General features: G+C 33.4%; 1 protein-coding gene across 1 annotated transcript; it reads left to right on the top strand.

Annotated features, from left to right (window-relative positions):
- The first annotated feature begins 742 nt into the window (after window positions 1-742).
- On the top strand, window positions 743-4818 carry LOC126839790 (uncharacterized). Its single transcript, XM_050575200.1, is given in 5 exon segments — window positions 743-797; window positions 4201-4418; window positions 4484-4527; window positions 4529-4555; window positions 4557-4818. Coding segments are annotated over 5 exon segments (606 nt in total).
- Window positions 4819-19386: the final 14568 nt, after the last annotated feature.

Below are 19386 nucleotides of genomic sequence, written 5' to 3'. Positions count from 1 at the left end.
CGTATTACTATCACGATTTAAGAAAAGATGAACGTATAATGTCAAGACGTCATATGGGAGGAGGATCTGTAATGATTTGGTGTGCAATTGGTTATAAAGGACAAAGTGAAGTTGTTTTTTTAGATGGTAGAATAAATGCTTTGAAGTATAGAGATCTCCTTAACACCCAAAAGTCATGTTTTCGGCAAATAGCAGGAAGAAATTTTATATTTCAGCAGGATAATGCGGCAATCCATACTGCCCGAATCATAAAATTATGGTTAGAAACAAATTCTACACCAGTATTAGATTGGCCTGCACGATCTCCAGATCTAAATATTATTGAAAATGTTTGGGGACTGCTCGCCAAAGAAGTTTATAAAGATGCCAAACAATATTCTATTTTATTTGATTTAATGTTGTGCCTTTATCTTTTTGTCGCGCACTGTATATAGGCGAGGAAGACGATTGATGGTGCTGCTGCGATACGTGTGGCCGACGGCTGGAGGAATGTCCAATTTGCCGCGTAATATTTCCTAGAGCTCCAAGAACAAATATTATGCATTATAGAGTTGGCGAAAATGGTAAATATATTAATTAATACAATACTTGTGTAATAATACCACACATCTGTTCGTTTTAGGTAGATGGATGGAAAACCTAAATAGCTTGCTAGGCCCAACAGGAAGCAATTGTATTTCCTGTTGGAGAGTTTTCAGAGACGTGCCAAATTTGTCAAGGTACGTCTACCTCTATTGCGGCGATGGATGGAGTGGAGATGTGTCGACTGTGCACTACCGCTTCCAGAGGAATGCGAAGTATGTGGAGAGTATTTAATCATAAATTGTTAAAATATTATGTTATAATGAATTAAATAATGTTTGGATGACAATCTACTGCATGGATACACACAGATGCAAATGCCAATAGGTTCGCCTTAAGAAAAGCTCATAACCATCGAAGAGGACATACGACATACAGAAGAGGGAATTAAGGAAGAGGCTTGGAAATCAATGTGTTGATCATAAATCATAATCCTAGACCATATTCAGTTCGATTTCTGTACATGGTAGCCATTGTCGAGTAAGTCAAAGATGTATATTACTGTCCAAACAGTAACCAATAATATTGTTTACTAAATAGTACTCATAATAGGAAATGCGAGGGAATTACAACTATTTTTCTGGTTTAATATTGTTACTTGTTCTTGACTTTCAGTTATCAAGAAGGAACTGGTGACTACACTTTTTTGCAAACAGCAGATAGGATGCGAAGGATTAGGAATCAATTTTTCCCGCCTACACTGAGAAATCTTTTGCACTTACATCAGCTACTACAACTAGAAGAAAACCAGGAATTCAGTGTAACGTTTCAAACACCACCCAATAAGTGATTAAAAGAAATTTAATTATTATTTGTTTAATTGTTATGTGATAAAATTAAGTTTATTATTATTCATACAGATTTTATCAAGGACCGCTTATGGCAAATGGAGTCTTTGCGGGACTACTATTTTGCAACACAGCCTACTTGGAAGAACTCACAAATGTATGACAGAAATATTGCCTACATTACTCAACTTTTTTTTAATTTTATATTTCTCTATTTTCTAGGTAACAATAGCTGGATCTGATGGTACATTTAAGACAGGCCCAAAACCGCAGATAACGATTGCTACCAGCTTTTTACATTCCAAGTGGTGTATAAAAAAAATGTGGTGTGTAAAATATGTAACAATGTTAAAGTAAACATAACTAATATAATTTGTATACTTCCTGTTAATAAAAGTTTATTATACTTAACCTATGCACAAAGGTTACATATGTAGATATAATATTGGTCACAAATATTACAATTTTTAATAAACCAATCTTATCTAACTAGTTAGTAGTAATTTTACCAAAGTAGTTACAAAAACTGTTTTTTTTTTTTTAAACACATTATTGTAAATTTTGCTAATTTTTTCTTAGATCTGCAAAAAAATCTCAAAGAACGTTATTAAAATGTAGTTAGATGTGAGGTCTAGTATGGTGTTAAGTTAAACAATAATCTTACAAAAGTTAAACCAAAGCTGAAAAATATTTTTATACTAAGAAGCTATTTGTCTTATCTCTTTGGTTTTACGATTAATGAAGATACCAGCTTTAATATGAATTTAAATGTATAATTGCTTATTATAACTGTAGGGCAATTTTTGTTAAAATAATTATTCTTACCGCTGCGATTATTTTTAATATATAGTATCATTAACACGTTCAACGCCGATGTCAACACGTAATTGACATCAGAAAATGGGCGCGCATGGCCGGTGTCAACTCGTAGTTGACATGCAGTAACTTGTATTGAATTTGCTTTTATTAAGGCGACTATGGTGAAATTTGTGTCGGCCATTCATTATCGCATTGACTATCATATTGCATAGTTGGTGTTAAGTTATCAGGTTTTTTTTTTGTACAGTTTTTATTTTTATATAAAATTAGAAGAAATAAAAGGTAAGTTATATTATTATTTTACATAAATGCATATGGTTATCACATTCGGATAGTTATATTATAATAATGTAAAAAATATTATAAAATGACCATCATAAATTATAATAAATAAAAATTACATATTATAGTTGTTAACTTGTATATATTGCATATATAATAACAAAGTATTATTTGGGCGTTTCTTATACTTGATGATGATTTTAAAAATCGAAACTGGTCGTAAATATGTTTCCACATACTATTTATAATATTATAATAATAGATATTAATATTATAATAATACTTCTGGCACGTACTTTTTTTTTTATTATTGTTTTTATACATTTTTTTTAAAATTTATGGAAGTTACATTAAAAAAAAACACAGTTAAGATTACAGATCAGAGGTGTATTTAGAGAACTCGGATGATGACTTTGGATTAAGTTCGGGTACTGATTTAGGAGAAGGGGATTCTGGTGATGACGATGCTGATCCAGAATGGACACTTCCGATGATGGAAACTAATACTACGGTACGACAAGAAGAGGATAATATTTCAGATGTACCTATTTTGTCTACATCAAGTTATAAATAGAGTAATAATAGGCCACTTACAGTGACACATATTCTTTTTACAAAATCCAAAGGATTGAAGGTTTATCCGCAAGGAAATGAACCCATTGATTATCTTAATCTATTATTTGATGACAGACTACTCGAGTTGTTAGTAAGTGAAACCAAAAAGTATGCAGTTCAAGTTTTTTTATCTGGATCTGAAAGTACATCATCTAAAATTACAACGTGGAAAGATACGAAAATGAAGCCACCTTGTGGAAGACATCGAAACTATCATTACGCACGTCAACATGCGTCACGTTTGACATGAAAATGTCAAAAAGACGTAACGAAAAAATAAATGGGGATGAAGATGAAGTTGGGGATGGGAATGGGAATGGGGTGGAATTAGCTCTGGCACATAACCGAAAAAAGCGTTCGTTACAAAATCGTTACAAACCCGTTACAGGGGTGAGAGATAGGAGGTAGGGGATAGGGGAGGGCTATAGGGGTAGGGGATAGGGGTAAGATATAGGAGATTAGAGATATGATGTACGTTTAACGTTCAAATTAGAACTAAATAATAAATTCAAAACAGTTTAATAGCCTAATTTCTCTATGAATTGTTTTAAGCCAGATAATAAACACTACAATTTTAGCCTGAAACTTGACGTTTTATTTTATTATACTAGCTTGTTACCGCTCGTTAATATACTATATCATTATCTATAATTCCACCACTACTCTAAATTTATTCGGTACTTCAACGAGACATGAAAATGATCTTTCGTGGTTGCAGACTCGGCTGAAAAACTTTTTTTTTTAATTATAATTCCACAACTAATCTATATTTATTCGGTACTTCAACGAGACATGAAAATGCTCTTTCGTGGTTGCAGACTCGGCTGAAAAACTTTTTTTTTAAATTATAATTCCACAACTAATCTATATTTATTCGGTACTTCAACGAGACATGAAAATGCTCTTTCGTGGTTGCAGACTCGGCTGAAAAACTGTTTTTCGGTTATGTGCCAGAGCTAAGACATGAAAATGTCAAAAAGGGTGTCCGGTAAAGTAGACTTGTTCCAAACACTTAATGCCAAAAAACGCGTATTTACTGCCCAGTCAAAATACATTTTGAGACAATTATAAGTAGTTTAGAAGTACATTACTATTAAAAATACTTTGCATGTAGGTGGTATAGGGACTATTGTTGAAATAGACGAATCAAAATTTGGGAGGCTAAAATACCACAGGAGACATCGTGTTGAAGGCCATTGGGTCTTTGGCGGAGTCGAACGACAAACGGGTCGTTGTTTTCTTGTACCTGTCGAGAAACGTGACAAAGATACATTGACGGTCATAAAGGATTGGATTTTGCCGGGATCATTAATTATTAGTGATTGTTGGAAAGTAAGTTCATGACTTAATTGGTCTAACTCAACTGTTTTAAATTTCAATTGCTTTAATAATTTTAGAGCTATGATTGTTTAAAAGATGAAGGATATACTCATTTGACGGTAACACTCAATTGAATTTAAAAACCCGAATAACGAATAACGTTGAAGGAATGTGGCGTCATGCCAAAGCTTCCATGACCCAATATTCTAAAAAAAAAAAATATTTTTATGCGGGTTATTTGGCCAAATATATGTTCTTAAAGGTTTGTCGTTTATCGGGCCTGAACCCCTTGATTAAATTTTTCAAACTTGCGGCAGCACTGTATGATCCAAATGGACCAACATTAAAATACGAGATAACAGAAAATAATTCTGAATCGGGGTCAGAGACCGAGGAGGAGTTTTTTAGTTAAAATTGTACCTATTTATCTGTATTACTTTTTTAATTAAAATTATACCTCACTATCTACTTAGCTGTATTATTTTTTTTACTGAAAACATCCTAGGTTTGCAGGCTACAGTCTAGGAGGAGTTAACAGGTTTAAAGTAAAGTCAAATTAAAATGTTGAATAAGTTAAAAAATTAAGAAAAAAACACGAACTGCGATTCGCGTCGCCGCGCATCGACAGGTCTGCTGCTCGTTGCACCGCACGGCGCCATGCGCAACGATATACTTTAACTTCAAATAGCTGTAACATTTGAACTACACGAGTCCGGCAATTTCTGATTACAGATTTGAATTAAGCATGAAAAAACACACATTTTGAGAAAAAAAAATTTTAAAATATCGAAAGATAGCTTAACTAGAATTATGCCAAATGGTTTTGAAAAGAAAAAATATCTACTACATAAATTGAAAAAATATGCTTTGATAACTTAATAAGTAATAAGCTAATGACTATAGTCAGTAATATAACCAAAATTTAGTGAGAAAAGATTTTCATTTGGATATTAATACTGTATATTTTAAATGTGAGTTTTTTAAAATATCTACTATATTTAATATTTGATAAAATTCCAACAATTCCAATAATTAGAATTGTTCCAACCATTTATTAAGTAAAATTGACTTATTATATTAAGTACAACCGGTATGACATCAGAGCAATTTTGGTCAATTATTAAAATAACTCGATAAAATATAATCAGTATAATCCTTAATTGTCACTTTATTTTAACAAATGCTCTCTGACAAGGAAAATAAATTAGTGATTAATTTTAATCCAAGTGGTTTTGTACTATGAATGAATTTTCATTTTTAGCGTGTAGCCGATCAATGGTGGTGATGCCATGATTCGGAATACAACCAGCTAATAACAATTGTTGTGTTTCACACTATACATTGTATTCATGTAGATAGATGACACAATACAATTATTACACACATCATTACAACATTTTTTTTGTTTAACCCGTCAGAGTAGGCGCGTATGAGCGTGGCGCTCATTCATTTACTATTTTAGCTACCACTGGTTTCAGTTTCATTTTTACATTTTTGATACCTACGTATACCTTATCTTATCATATCTGGATATTGTTCTATAAATAAAATAACCCATTCCATAGTCTTGTGTTGAAATGACAATAGATTAAACTTATCAGTTTCGATAAAGTGAGCGGCGCGCTCATACGCGACTATTGGTGTATGCATTTTAGCTTCGATGCAAAGCGAGAAGGTATTGGTTTTACTCTGTGGGCTTTTTTTTTCGCTGTATACACTGTAACTTTTTTAATACTAGAGCAATTCCTTCGAATAGCAACTCTATAAATCACAAATTTTATCAGTACAAACGCGGTGTACCAGATGTGAAAAACGAAAATTATAGAGTTAACTTATGTTCTGTTGGCATTATCGTGTGTACGAACGCCATGTTGTTGCGCGGTCTTATCTGCTCCGTAATTCCGTAATGAAAATATGAATTCAGGTGATAAAAAATGTTTTTTTTTCCAAATTTTATTTCTAAATCTCGTCTACAAAAACGCTAGTTTTTATTCTGGTTGTAACTTGTACTCCGGAGAAAAGCTTTTAAAACGTAGTTTGATGTTTACTTTATCAAATTTTATTATATATAGGAAAACAATTTGTCAACATAATACAAATTAATAAATAATAAATTAAATTTATTATATAATTAACTGAATATGGATTTTGTTAAGTCACAGTTGATATAAAGTCGTTTTGAACAAAACTCTACTTCTTGCGGATTGACTGAACGTAATTTCAGTAACTCTAAATTGGCAGCCATTTCGTGAGAAATGATAAAACGATCTGTTTATACTATTGTTGTTAGAATTATCAATTTGCCTGACCAAATAATATTTGATCGTGACCATACTGTAAATTAGGGTTTGCAGTTATTATGACATTTATAATGTGATAATTGTTAAAGGCTTAATACAAAATTATTTGTTTTTTTTTTGCAATAGTTAAAACTAAAATAATATTGTTTAATGGTAATTGGTGTTTTCTTATTTGAAAACTTTTTTAGCGATAAACGCCCGGTCGCGTTATCAACTGTCCACCGTCTATTGTACACGGTATAGGTGGGAACGAAAAACCCCTTATCGGCACTAGCCGATCATGGTGTTTGAGAGAGAGGTCGGGGGGTGATGACATTTGTAGGTAGTCGGTATTCGGTAATTCGATAATCAGTTATTGATTTAACATTGATCCGGAGTGTTAATCTGATACCGTCTCGAGTATAATTTTTTTTATTTATACATAGTAAAAAATATTTAATTATAAAAAAAAATTTCTTTTAACAATTGTCGGTGTTAAATTGCCGCCTTGTTATGAAATCACCTGCACACCATCTCAAGTGCTGGGAGTGTTTGCCGAGGTTCAGCTTAGTAAGTGACTTGCTATTTAGTACTTAGTAGCTTTAGTATTGTTGATTCGATTACATTTATATTTATCCGTATGCTACCTTATGACAGAACTAAGTGGGCGTTAAAAACATCTGTCATGATTTATGTCTTGTCAGCTAGGTATAGGTTAGGGAAGTAACGTATTAAAACTCAAAAATGTATGTTTATACTTACACAGTGTAGGTAAGGTTAGGTGAAATATACAGGTTATTGCACACCGTTGTTAATTGTTATCTGAATGCCTTACATTACAGTTACATAGTGTTTATTATTATTCAATATAAAACTTAATTTTTCATATACTATTTTGTAATATGTCAAACAAATTTGTGTGATTTAATAATTGTTTTTTTGTTTAGATTACAAAGATTTATAACTCAATAGTGTATTTTATATTTTGTCATATATATATATATATATATTGACAGTTTATGTTGATGTTTAAAAAAAATTATGTACATTACTATAAAAATGTGTATTTAAGTCAAGAAAATTACAATAATAATTTCAGGTTTTTTATTAATCTATTATATGTGTTTTATATATACATGGAAATTGTTGTATATATTGATAATGGATAAACCTTTTTTTTCCAAAGTGTACTAAATGTTTTTTTTTAACCACTCGTGTTTTTATTGTTGTAACGTGTATTTCCTTTTAACAAAATTCTGCTTTACTAAATTAAATCTGTTAGTTTATAATTTATTATATAGAGGGTCTGGTTTCACTGCAGGGTCCTATACTTGTAGTCAAACTTTACACACATATTGAGTGTTAACATTTTAGGTATTAGTCATGTGTCTGTGTTATAAAGTGTAATTGTTGGCGCCTCAAAGTTGGTTAGTAATAAAATATTTTCTAATAGCTTTCTATTTGTGGTTATTTGGTAAATGTTTTGTTTTTCCTGTTGTCTTTTTTTTATATAACAATTAAACAGAAATTAGTGGAAAAAATAAAATATTTCTTCACAATTATTAAGGTTGTTGTGTAGCATATCATTAAAATTATGGTATACAGTTACATCATATGAATAATCATATTGTTTGTTGGTGTTTTTAAGTTGTTTGACATTTAGAGTTTTATTTCATGTGTCATAGTTAATTTTTTATTTTAGGTAAATTTTATTTTAAATTTCATTAAGTTAACATGGGAAGGAAAAGTAAGAGAGACCTTAAAAGCCTTCAACATATACAGGATTTAAGAGGAAATAAAGAATATTGCGCTGATGAAAGAGAAAAAAATAAGCAAATAAAAGGAGTTGTACATTTAAATCCTGCAAAAAAATTACATCACAATACAAGAGTGTTGAAAAATATGAAAAAACGGTTAGAAAATCCTGACGTGGAGAAGAGGAATTTAGAAGACACTCGTAAAAGACTACAAGATCCTGTCAAAAAGGAATTGAATCTAGCAAGGTCTCAAAAGAGTAAGAAAAAAAGGTTACAAAATGAAGTATACAGAAGTTCCTATAAAAACGAAAACCGTCGTTATATGAATAAAAGAAGAGCTCCATAAGACAGTAGTGTCAAGTCACGGAAAGTCACGTACAGTATCAACTTACAGATTACGTGAACGTCAATGATTAAATACTTCAAGACATAAATGGGAGACGTTGTTGGCTGAATACAACTTGCGAAAAACACAAGGTCTATCCGAAACGTGTTCTTCATGTAATCGCCTTCGATTACCAAGTAGTATGGTTAGATGCCAAAAAGCAGTATTCGCTATTTTAAGGATGAAGTGTTGTACGTCCGGTGATGATACTAGTATTCCTGTGTGTACAAGTTGTTAAAATCATTTAAGAAAATCAAAAATTCCTCCATTATATGTTGGTAATGGATTTGAGTTGAACACTGTACCGCCGTTGAAACTCAATCAAATAGAGAAACAAATGATTTCTTTAAGGTTACCCTTTATGAAAATTTTTAAATGTCTTCGTAGTGAGGGTCATTTGAAAATTCAAGGTAATGTAGTAAATTTGCCAATTGATTTGACAAGAACAACTTGTATTTTGCCTAGGAGAGCCGAGAATTTAGCAGCAATAAAAATTATGAAGGTAAATTTAAAAAGAAAGTTATTTTAAACAACATTATTAGTATCAAAATGTTCGTCCAAGTTTGGCAGTTTCAGCACTGCATGATCTTATTGGAAAACCATTGTATGAAAACGCATCTGTTGATAGAGATTGGCTCAGGTATGTTACTGATAGTTGGGACGTACTGAATAATGATTTAGAGTCGCTAGACAGTTAAGAATCAGATAATAGTGACAATGAGCCAATTAATCCAGGAAGTAACACAGACACAATGATTGATAATGGTGATTATGTTTCCTTAGCTCCAGGTGAAGGAATGAAACCGTTATCAGTACTAATTGATGATCATGCGGAAGAAAAAGCATTTCCAAACTTGTTTGGTGGTATTCCGAGGAAAATTCAGGACCCATTGAAGAACTATTCAAAGGTAATACAATCTGAGCTTTTGCATAGCGATCGACGGTTCGCAGGTGATACAGTTTTTGTTCATAAACAAATAGCTAGTAATATTCAAGTTGTGTTACGCAAAAATAAGAAAGACAATTTAAGGTCTGTTACAGCAGGCGATGTTGCTAATTCAGAGAGTTTAACAAAGATGATTGATGACGACCAAGGTTACCGATTACTACACAATGTGCGAAATTCACCTTCTCATTTGGCTGAGGTGAGGAAAAATGTTTTTGCTATTGTCAGGCAATAAGGCCGGCCTACCATATTCTTAACTCTAAGTCCAAGTGAGTCAAAATGGTGTGATTTATTAAAAATATTGTATAAACTACGGCATAAAAAAGACATATCTGATGATGACGCTATGAATTTGTCATATGCTCAAAAGTCAAATTTAATTCGTGAAGATCATGTTGTGTGTGCTACATAATTTGATGAAAGGTTCAGGGCTTTATTTAAATTGTTAAGAAATCAAAATGGTATATTCAGAGATAATCCGGTTTATGAGTTCTTTTACAGGGTTGAGTATCAACATCGTGGGAGTCCACACGTTCATATGTTACTTTGGTTGGAGAATACCGCAAAATTTGATCCAGCTAAACCTGAAACATTTGATTTATGTGTCAACCTCATCAACAAGTACATTCATTGTATGGTTGAAGAAAGTAGTCCAGCGTATGAATACATTCTAAAGCAAACCATCGGCATACACATACGTGTTATAGATCAGCAAAAGACAAAGAAGAAAACAACTGTCGTTTTATTATACCTTTTCGGCCTATGAATGAAACTTGTATACTGACACCGTTCACTTTTGAAACTAGCAATAAGACGGTGTATGATCGTCAATTGAATAATTACAAAATGCTTTTGCAGTATTTAAGAAATTACAACTCTGTGACAACTTCAAAAGATCCGTCTCTTGAAGAAATTTTAAATATACTTCATATACCTTCTATCAATGAGTATAAATCTATTTTGAGGATGGGTATTAAACGGCCAACTGTATTTCTACGGAGAGACATTAAACACCGGATGGTGTCTGGATACAATGAAACTATACTTCCTCTATGGCAGTCTAATATGGATATACAGTTTATTTTAGATGTTTACTCGTGTGTTAAGGATGTTATCGAGTATGTTGGAAAGAGTCAACGAGGAATATCAAAATTAATGAGAGATATCGTTGAAGGCTTTAAATCAACAACAAATATCACCGTTCAGGACCCGCTATGGAAAATTGCCTCTACGTTTTCCACTAGCCAAGAAATTTCGGCTCAAGAAGCGGTGTACACCTGTTTAGGAATAAAACAGTCAAGCACATCCACTGGTCATGTATTTGTGATTACTAGTCATCCAGATAAAAGAACACGTATCATAAAACCAGCGGCTCTTAGAGGACAAATGGATGTGGATTCAACTGACATATTTTGTGATGGACATATTGAATATTATTCATGTAGACCATTACAATTTGAAGAGTTAACTTTTAGCCGAGTTTGCTGCAGACTATGAAATTAGAAACAAACAAAAAGTTTCTATTAAGTCAAGAGATTCTGATAACTTATCAGGCGAAGACATTGATGAAGAAGAAGTAGATGATGTATTTATTGATAATACCGCTTTAATAGGAAAGAAAGTATATGCATAAACGGAAAAATCGGAAAATTATTCGTTGTTAGATTTAAGCTTGCTAATAACCCTAGTGACTTTTACAGAGAACAGGTAATGCTTTTTTTACATTGGCGTAATGAGTATGATGATTTAATTAATGTAAATTGCCAGTAAGTGTATCAATCAAATTTCAGTGAAATTCAAAGGTTATATCACCAGTTCAATAAAATAGAAGAAAATGAATTGGAAGACAATATCCAAACTGTTAATGAACAACAGGACAATAATGAAGTTACAATATTGGACGATTGGGTTCCTGATGACAGGTTAATAACTGATGTAGGTGATTTCAGTAACACAGATGATACTGATAATCCCAAGGTAACTAATGTTAATGGTGGATTGTATAATGTTCATAAATTAGACAGTGATGAATTTAACCAATTAATCAAAAGTATGAATAAGGGACAAAGACAAATTCTTTATCATACTACTGATGTGCTGAGATCTCAAATATGGGGGTCTGGCAATCCTAGTTTTCGAGCGTTTGTTACAGGACCTGCAGGAATGTGCTGGAGCTGGAAAATCGGTACTCATACGAGCATTGGCCCAATCTACAATACGCATAGCCAATTTGAGACCCGATATTGATGATTTATCGTTGCCACCTGTGTTACTAACTGCACCTACAGGTAAAGCAGCATATGGTATAAGAGGCGTAACTCTTCATGCAGCATTTAAATTACCTTTAAGTCAATTTGCTGGTATTTTACCAAAACTTGGAGCGGACATATCAAATAGTCTTCGCTGTCAGTTGGCTAATGTAAAATTATTGATCATAGATGAAATTTCTATGGTTGATTTGAAGACACTTAGCTATATTGACCAACGTTTAAGAACTATTTTACGAATTGATGAACCATTTGGTAATATTTACGTGATTGTTTTTGGTGATTTTTACCAATTGTCGCCAGTCCAAGCTACAGCTCTTTATGAGAATTTTGAGCGGTTGATTGGTAAGTATCCTAACTCGCTTGATGTTACAGGTATAAAAATGGTATGGGAAACTTTCAAGTTTTATGAACTGACGGAAATCATGAGACAAAAAGATGACAAGGTATTTGCAGAAGCTTTAACTAAATTAGCTAGAGGACAACTGCAAAAAGAAGATATACAATTTTTCAAGTCACTCGAGTCGCCTATTGGTATAAGTTTTCAACCAAGCGTCATGCATTTGTGGGCTACTAATCGTGAAGTCGATTTAATGAACACTAAAGTTTTAAGTATTTTAAATACCACCAGTTTTGTTTCAGAAGCAATAGATACATCAGCCAAAAGAGTAGATATTGTAGTCGCTACTAAACTGGTAAGGACCAAAACAATGGGATTACCCTTGAGGCTTGTATTAAAAGAATCTGCAAAATATATGATTATATCGAATATTTGTACTGAAGTCGGTATTTTTAATGGTGCTATTGGTGAACTTATGCAAATCAACAGGTCGTTTACAATTAGTGGTAAAGAAGTGGCCAAAAGAACCTGGCTTAAATTTGACGAGCCAGACGTTGGTTCCATAACAAGGAAAAAAATCAAAGGAAAACTCACACCTAGTGGGGATGTACTTGATGATTGGTGTAATTGGGCTCCTGTTGAGGTAATAAAATTGGAATTTCAAATAGGTAATACAGGAAAAAGAACAGTAACAAGAATGCAATTACCGTTTGTTGAAGCTTTGGCATTAATTGTGCACAAAAGTCAAAACACATTTAAGGTGTAACATGTTGTATGTTGGTTGTAGTAGAGCAACGTCAGCTAAAGGTTTGCTTATTGACCATTTTCCTAATAATCCACCTAAACCTTCGGTAACAGTGAATTGTGAAATGGCTAGACTCCGGTCTTCGGCTTGTAAATTAAAACTTGCTATGAATTTCTATTATTGGATGACCAAAAAATATTTTGTATTTCACATAACATAAATACTTTGAAAAAGTATTTTGGACACATACTTGCTGCCATTCTATTTATTACCATCTGCACATAGTCTGTGATATGTATAGTCTGTAGTCATGGTCGAGTTGCCGTGTAACAATAAACAAACTAAAGGGGGGAGGGGAGTTTTTTTTTCTAATGTGTACGCTTCTATTATTTTTACAAGACACAACCATGGGCTGCGTGTTGTCCAAGCCCAAGACGTACGAGAACGAATCGTACGGTCTTGAGACGGACCATAAATCGTCTTGCGGCCTGACCAGTTACTGGAATATGCTCAAGAAGGACTTCGACCGGAAGTACTTCACCGACGTCCGACTTCCGCACGCGCACCACGCGGACTTCCGGTTGTACAACGTGCTGGGCGAAGGCGCTTACGGGCTGGTCGCGTTGGCGTCTCACAAGAGGAGCGGCAATGTGTACGCCACAAAGGTCATGGCTAAAAAGAAAATTGTAAAAAAAGATCTGGTCAGTCGTTTAAGAGACGGACGTCCATACATGACAACTTTTTTTTTTTTTATAAAAAAGTTAAAACCAGCTATTTTCTCCGCTCGGCGGAAAAACGTTGAATCGTAGATATGTTACACAGATAAAGTTCTTAACTTTCACACTATACAAGTAACATTACTGTAAGCCAATTTTCGGAGGAGCTGTATCGAGAAATCCAACTCATGTTTTTAAACCATTAACATGCATGTATGGCGTCCTCTCAAAGCTAAGACAATAATTATCTATTTTTTTACTATTAGTGTATGGAATTTTGGTTTTTCCTATTCACAACAAGCTCTTAAAGTTATCAACGTCAATTTTTTTTTAAATTCAATTACAATACTTACTTGGGTTTTTTAAAAATCATGAAAGTAACTTTGAAACCAAGAATTTAATTATTCTTTCACATATAACTTGTTTTAAAACTGACATTATGATTAATATAGGTGGTTTTAAGACTAACCACAATTTTCCATTATCAGTTCACATCAGTTATAATCTTGTTTGATGTTCGTTTTTCAGCTGTACAAAGTCACAACACAGTAACTGTATTTTTCATAATTTTACATGAAAATTATTTTTGTTAAGTATGTCAAGCCGTCACCTTAACATTTTTATCACTTGAAACTTAGTAATAGTCGTCAAGGAAATGCTTAGAGTTCAAATTAAATCGCCAAAAGCTATTTTTAGCTTTCGTTCTGCGGAAATAATTGTAAATAGTGTAGGTAAATTTAAAAGTTGGTTACTGTGTTTTAACGTTGTACAGCTGACTTTTTTTACAAACCGTGTACTACAGTGTGACCATTTAGGAAATAATCGAAAGCCCCGTTATTAAAAATTGGTATTTTAGACGGTTTTGAAAGTACTATAACTAGACGTCTCATTTGATGTGTTCAGGTGCACCGGACTTACAACGAGAAACGCATAATGGAATCCATTGACTTCCCGTTTGTCGTCCGGCTGGAGTACTTTTACCAGGACAACACTTACCTGTATTTTGTCATGCCATTCGTGTGTGGCGGTGATCTTTTCACACTCATGCGGCGCAAGGGTCGCCTGGACGAGGACAAAGCTCGGTTTTACGGATCCGAAATCCTCTTGGCCCTGGAATACTTACACCGACTGAACTTGGTGCACAGGGACGTCAAGCCGGAAAACATATTGATCGATTCCAAAGGTCACGCCCAGTTGGCCGATTTCGGGTTCTGCAAGTACGTCAAAGGTCGAACTTACACCATGTGCGGTACACCTGAGTACATTGCACCGGAGATCCTGTTCCGGAAAGGTAATTGTGATTAAGTAAATTGGCCCGAAAATTCCTGAAATGTTTTCAACACTTACTTGTCCGTATATAGAACATTTGGTAAAAGTTTGGTGACGGTGACATGTTTTTTTACTAGGAGCTGCATGAACTTGAATAAAACAAATTTGAACAATTCAATTCAAGTCCAGACACAGCTTCTCTGTTTACCATCAATCACTAATTACATTATTATCAATTAAGCTGATAGAAAACTATTGTTATTTTAATTTGCCTACTGTTATTAATGACTCTTGAGAGCTGAAATTTATGATCCTCTGAGGATGTCAATATTTGATTTTATGTTTATATTCACCTACTATAAAACGGATAGAAGATGGTTGTTATTTGTTAATATTGAAAGTTAAAACTTATGTTCATCTGAAGATGATAACACTTATTTATTTTAATACTACAATACCATTTTATTTTTATTTTCAGGCTTTTAGAAAAATAATTTATATTTTATTATATACATTTTTATTTGATTTGTTTTATAATACAGGTAAAATCTGATCAATTTTCCATGCATGACCGGTCAAAATCCCAACGCTAAATGACTAAATCATAGTTTTTCGCTAACAATTTGTAGACATGCGTTTGCATCACGATCTTATGGCCAGGACGTCTGGTACCTAACTTCCTACACGGAAAAGCGAAGCCGTTTTGACTTCCGTGCAGCGGAGATCATGCCCAGATTTTTTCCAACATGGCGGCCAGCGGCGTGATGCTCTACACACAAACGTGTCGGCCGATCAATGCACGCCGGCGGCTGCCATATTGGAGAACAACGGCTACGCTTTTCCGTCTAGGGAGTTACCAGTTAACTGGTTACAAGATCGTGGTTAGCCTAATATTGTTGCACCTGTTTAGGTTATGGAAAATCTGTCGATTATTGGGCTCTGGGCGTGCTGATCTATGAAATGGTGGCCGGCTACTCTCCGTTTGTGGAACGCGACACCGAAATAATGTACAAGAGGATCGCGGCCGGACGGTACACGTGTCCATTCGGGTTCACCGCCGACCTGATGGACTTCTTGCGGCACGTGCTCGTCGTGGACGTTACGGTAACCTGGTAAACGGTATCAGGGACATCAAAAAGCATCGGTGGTTCGAGCCGGTCGACTGGTGCGCGACGTTTAGCAAACGAGCGCAGCCGCCGTTTGTGCCGGTCGTGCAGAATGAAATGGACACTAGTAATTTCGATAAACTCAAAGAAAAACTGTTCGTGGCCTCCAGCAAAACCCAATACGTCGACGAATTTAAATATTTTTAACTCAAAAACCCCAGCACACACGTTTCAGATGTTGAACCCCGTAAATTGCAATAATGACTATAGCCCAAGTAATTATTTTGCAAGTAGGGTTTTAATCCTATCGATTACCGTTTAAAAAGTACATAGAAATTTGTATGCAAGAATAAAAAACTACTCAATACAGCGTTTCAACCATTCGAGTTTCATCCGTATAAATTCTAAAATTGTATGGACAGAGGATACTATAAAAGTTGCCCGACTAGGCCTGAAAGGTAAACAAAATTACCTTTATGCTTAAAACATAGTGCTAATGTACGTGTACATGAATGTTTGACAACTCGTTAATTAGCTATTAAAATAATACAAAATTATATAAATGTAAAGAACATACCTTCCTTTTCCATTTCTACAAGTTTAGTTCCTAAAGAGGAATTCGTTTCATCAGTATAAATTCTAAAATTGTATGGACAAAGGAGAGTAATTTTAACAATGACATTATGAACCATCAAAATGCACATTTTTGGAATGTTGAAAATCCGTTTTGGACATGCGATTCAAAAGCTCTTATACAATGGTCTTTATTGTGTGGATAGGCATAATTAACAACACTTTAATTGGACCTTATTTTTATGATGTTACATTAACGAAAACGCATTATTTAGATTTTCTAAATGTCTTGCATTTGTTTATGGAAAATATCTCTCTGAATGTGAGATTCTAAATGTGGATACAGCAGTATGGTGCCCCAGCACACAATGCTAATGGTGTTACACATTATTTAAACATACAGTTTAAATCCATGTGGATCGGTACTGATAGTCCGCTTAAGTGGTCACCACGCTCTCCTGACTCAACTCCTCTAGATTTTTTTCTGTGGGGTAATTTAAAAAATGAGGTGTATATTTCTCAGCCAACTTCATTAAAACTGTTAAAAGAAAAGATTACTGAGACATATATGACTGTAACAAAAGAATTGTTAAGCTTTGTAAAAAACTCAATGGTTGAACGTTACATGAAATGTGTTCAGCATGATGGTGAGCATTTCAAAAACTTCTTGTAACTTAAAAACTTGTTTTATTTAATAATGGTACAAAATATTAAAATAAACTATACAGTATAACGAGATTACGAATTGTATTAATACTTTTTGTTAGTGTTAAGATGGACAAAAGAGATAAGAGATAAGACGGAATATATAGGTATATTTACATATATTTGTGGTGAAATACCAAGCTAAACTTAAGCAGTTGAATTAAACATTCAAAAATTATAAGACCAATTGACTACCTAAATGATCACATTTGACTTAAAAACTAAATGTTGCCGGAACACGTGCGGTATCTAAATTAGGGTTAACACTTACCGGGTTCCTGGATTTTTTATAGTTTACACTATGTACCATAATATTATTATGTATACAGCTGTAAGGGACACATTGGATCATTGTGTTTTACCTGTTTTTGGAGTTTACTCTTTAAAACACTTCTCACTTCGGTGATCGGTCAATACTTAAATTGTCAGTTTTGTTCGGCCGTGGTTGTTTCAAACAGTCTAAAATTTACTGCTACGTTTATAACCGTTGCAATATTGGGATTTTTATAACAACATTGCTGTGTATTGTATACTACTAATTTCGACAAAATCTGGTATCCGATACGTAAAACACACTCAGTAGTATTGTTTTAAATTATAATCAGTGTTTTTGAGTTTGAATTTATCATGGTCAACTGGGAAGATAAGATGAAAGCAATCTTGGAGGATATTGAAAAAGATGTATTATCAATGCGGAATAATTTAAATTCGACGACAAAAATGGTTGAAGATTAGACCAAAAGTTTGAACGTTGCTCATAAACACTTAGCTGTAAGTACATTCTGATGATCCTGATGATATCTCCTGCCTACTCAAGCCATGTCTCCTCCATCACATACGCTTATTGTAAAATAATAATTACAGATCGTGTATTTAATAATAAATGTTAAAAAAAAAAAAACTAAATTACAAAAAGACATTTTTTCAAGGGTTTGAGCGAGAGAAAAACATATGTTATCGGTAAACTAAATATATTTGAGTATAAGAAAAAATAAAAATTTTACTAATATAAAAAGTAAAAAATAAAATAGTATCTCATTTTCTCAAAAAAATTTACGTCGGTCTTTTTTTCCCGTGACCCTTCAACTATAAAATTACATCTCGATACAACTTAATTAATTTTGGTTGAAAATCAGTTTTCTACGTTACCTAGTTAAGTATTCAACAACAACACGAATCTCTTTACAAAATTAAAATCTGATCATTCTAAGTAGGAGTAATTTTTTCAAGATTTTTGGTTCTAAAACAACATCAGAAAAACATACCGCTTTTAATCCCATTAAGGTAAATTATGAAAATAATTACTCACAATAACGAATTTGGTAAAACTTGGGTTTTGTTTCTAAAATGTATTCTGTGTTATATTATAATCAGTGTTTTTGAGTTTGAATTAATCATGGTGAACTGCGAAGATAAGATGAAAGCAATCTAGGAGGATATTGATAAAGATGTATTATCAATGCGGAATAATTTAAATTCGGCGACAAAAATGGTTGAAGATCAGACCAAAAGTTTGAACGTTGCTGTTAAACTCTTAGCTGTAAGTACATTCTGATGATTAAGTCTATTTGAACACTTATGGAATCATCTCGGTGTCTTGTCTGCCTGTTGTCACGGCCCAAAAAAACTGCTCTGAAATTAGAGCAGAAAAATCTGAATAAAATCGCCTTTAAGAGGATATCTGAAATATTATGTCTACTTAATAGTCTAACCATGTATCATATTAATATAGGTATATTATAAAATCTAGCAACACGGTAGTGTTGGAAAACAAATTGAGAGCGCTCACTGCCGTGTATACTATACACCAGCGGTTCCCAAACTGGGAGCCGCAAGTAGTTAACAGGACAGGCGTGAGGTAAATATTGATATTTTTAGATCAACGAGAATTT

Source organism: Adelges cooleyi, unplaced genomic scaffold (assembly GCF_023614345.1).
Source record: "Adelges cooleyi isolate 19-005CV unplaced genomic scaffold, UGA_ACOO_1.1 ACOO_flye_CR_arks_rails_tigmint_CR_PRNA_307, whole genome shotgun sequence".
In the NCBI taxonomy this organism is placed as follows: domain Eukaryota; kingdom Metazoa; phylum Arthropoda; class Insecta; order Hemiptera; family Adelgidae; genus Adelges; species Adelges cooleyi.
The sequence above is the reverse complement of the archived record's forward strand: the minus strand, read 5'-3'. Positions and strand labels throughout refer to the sequence as shown.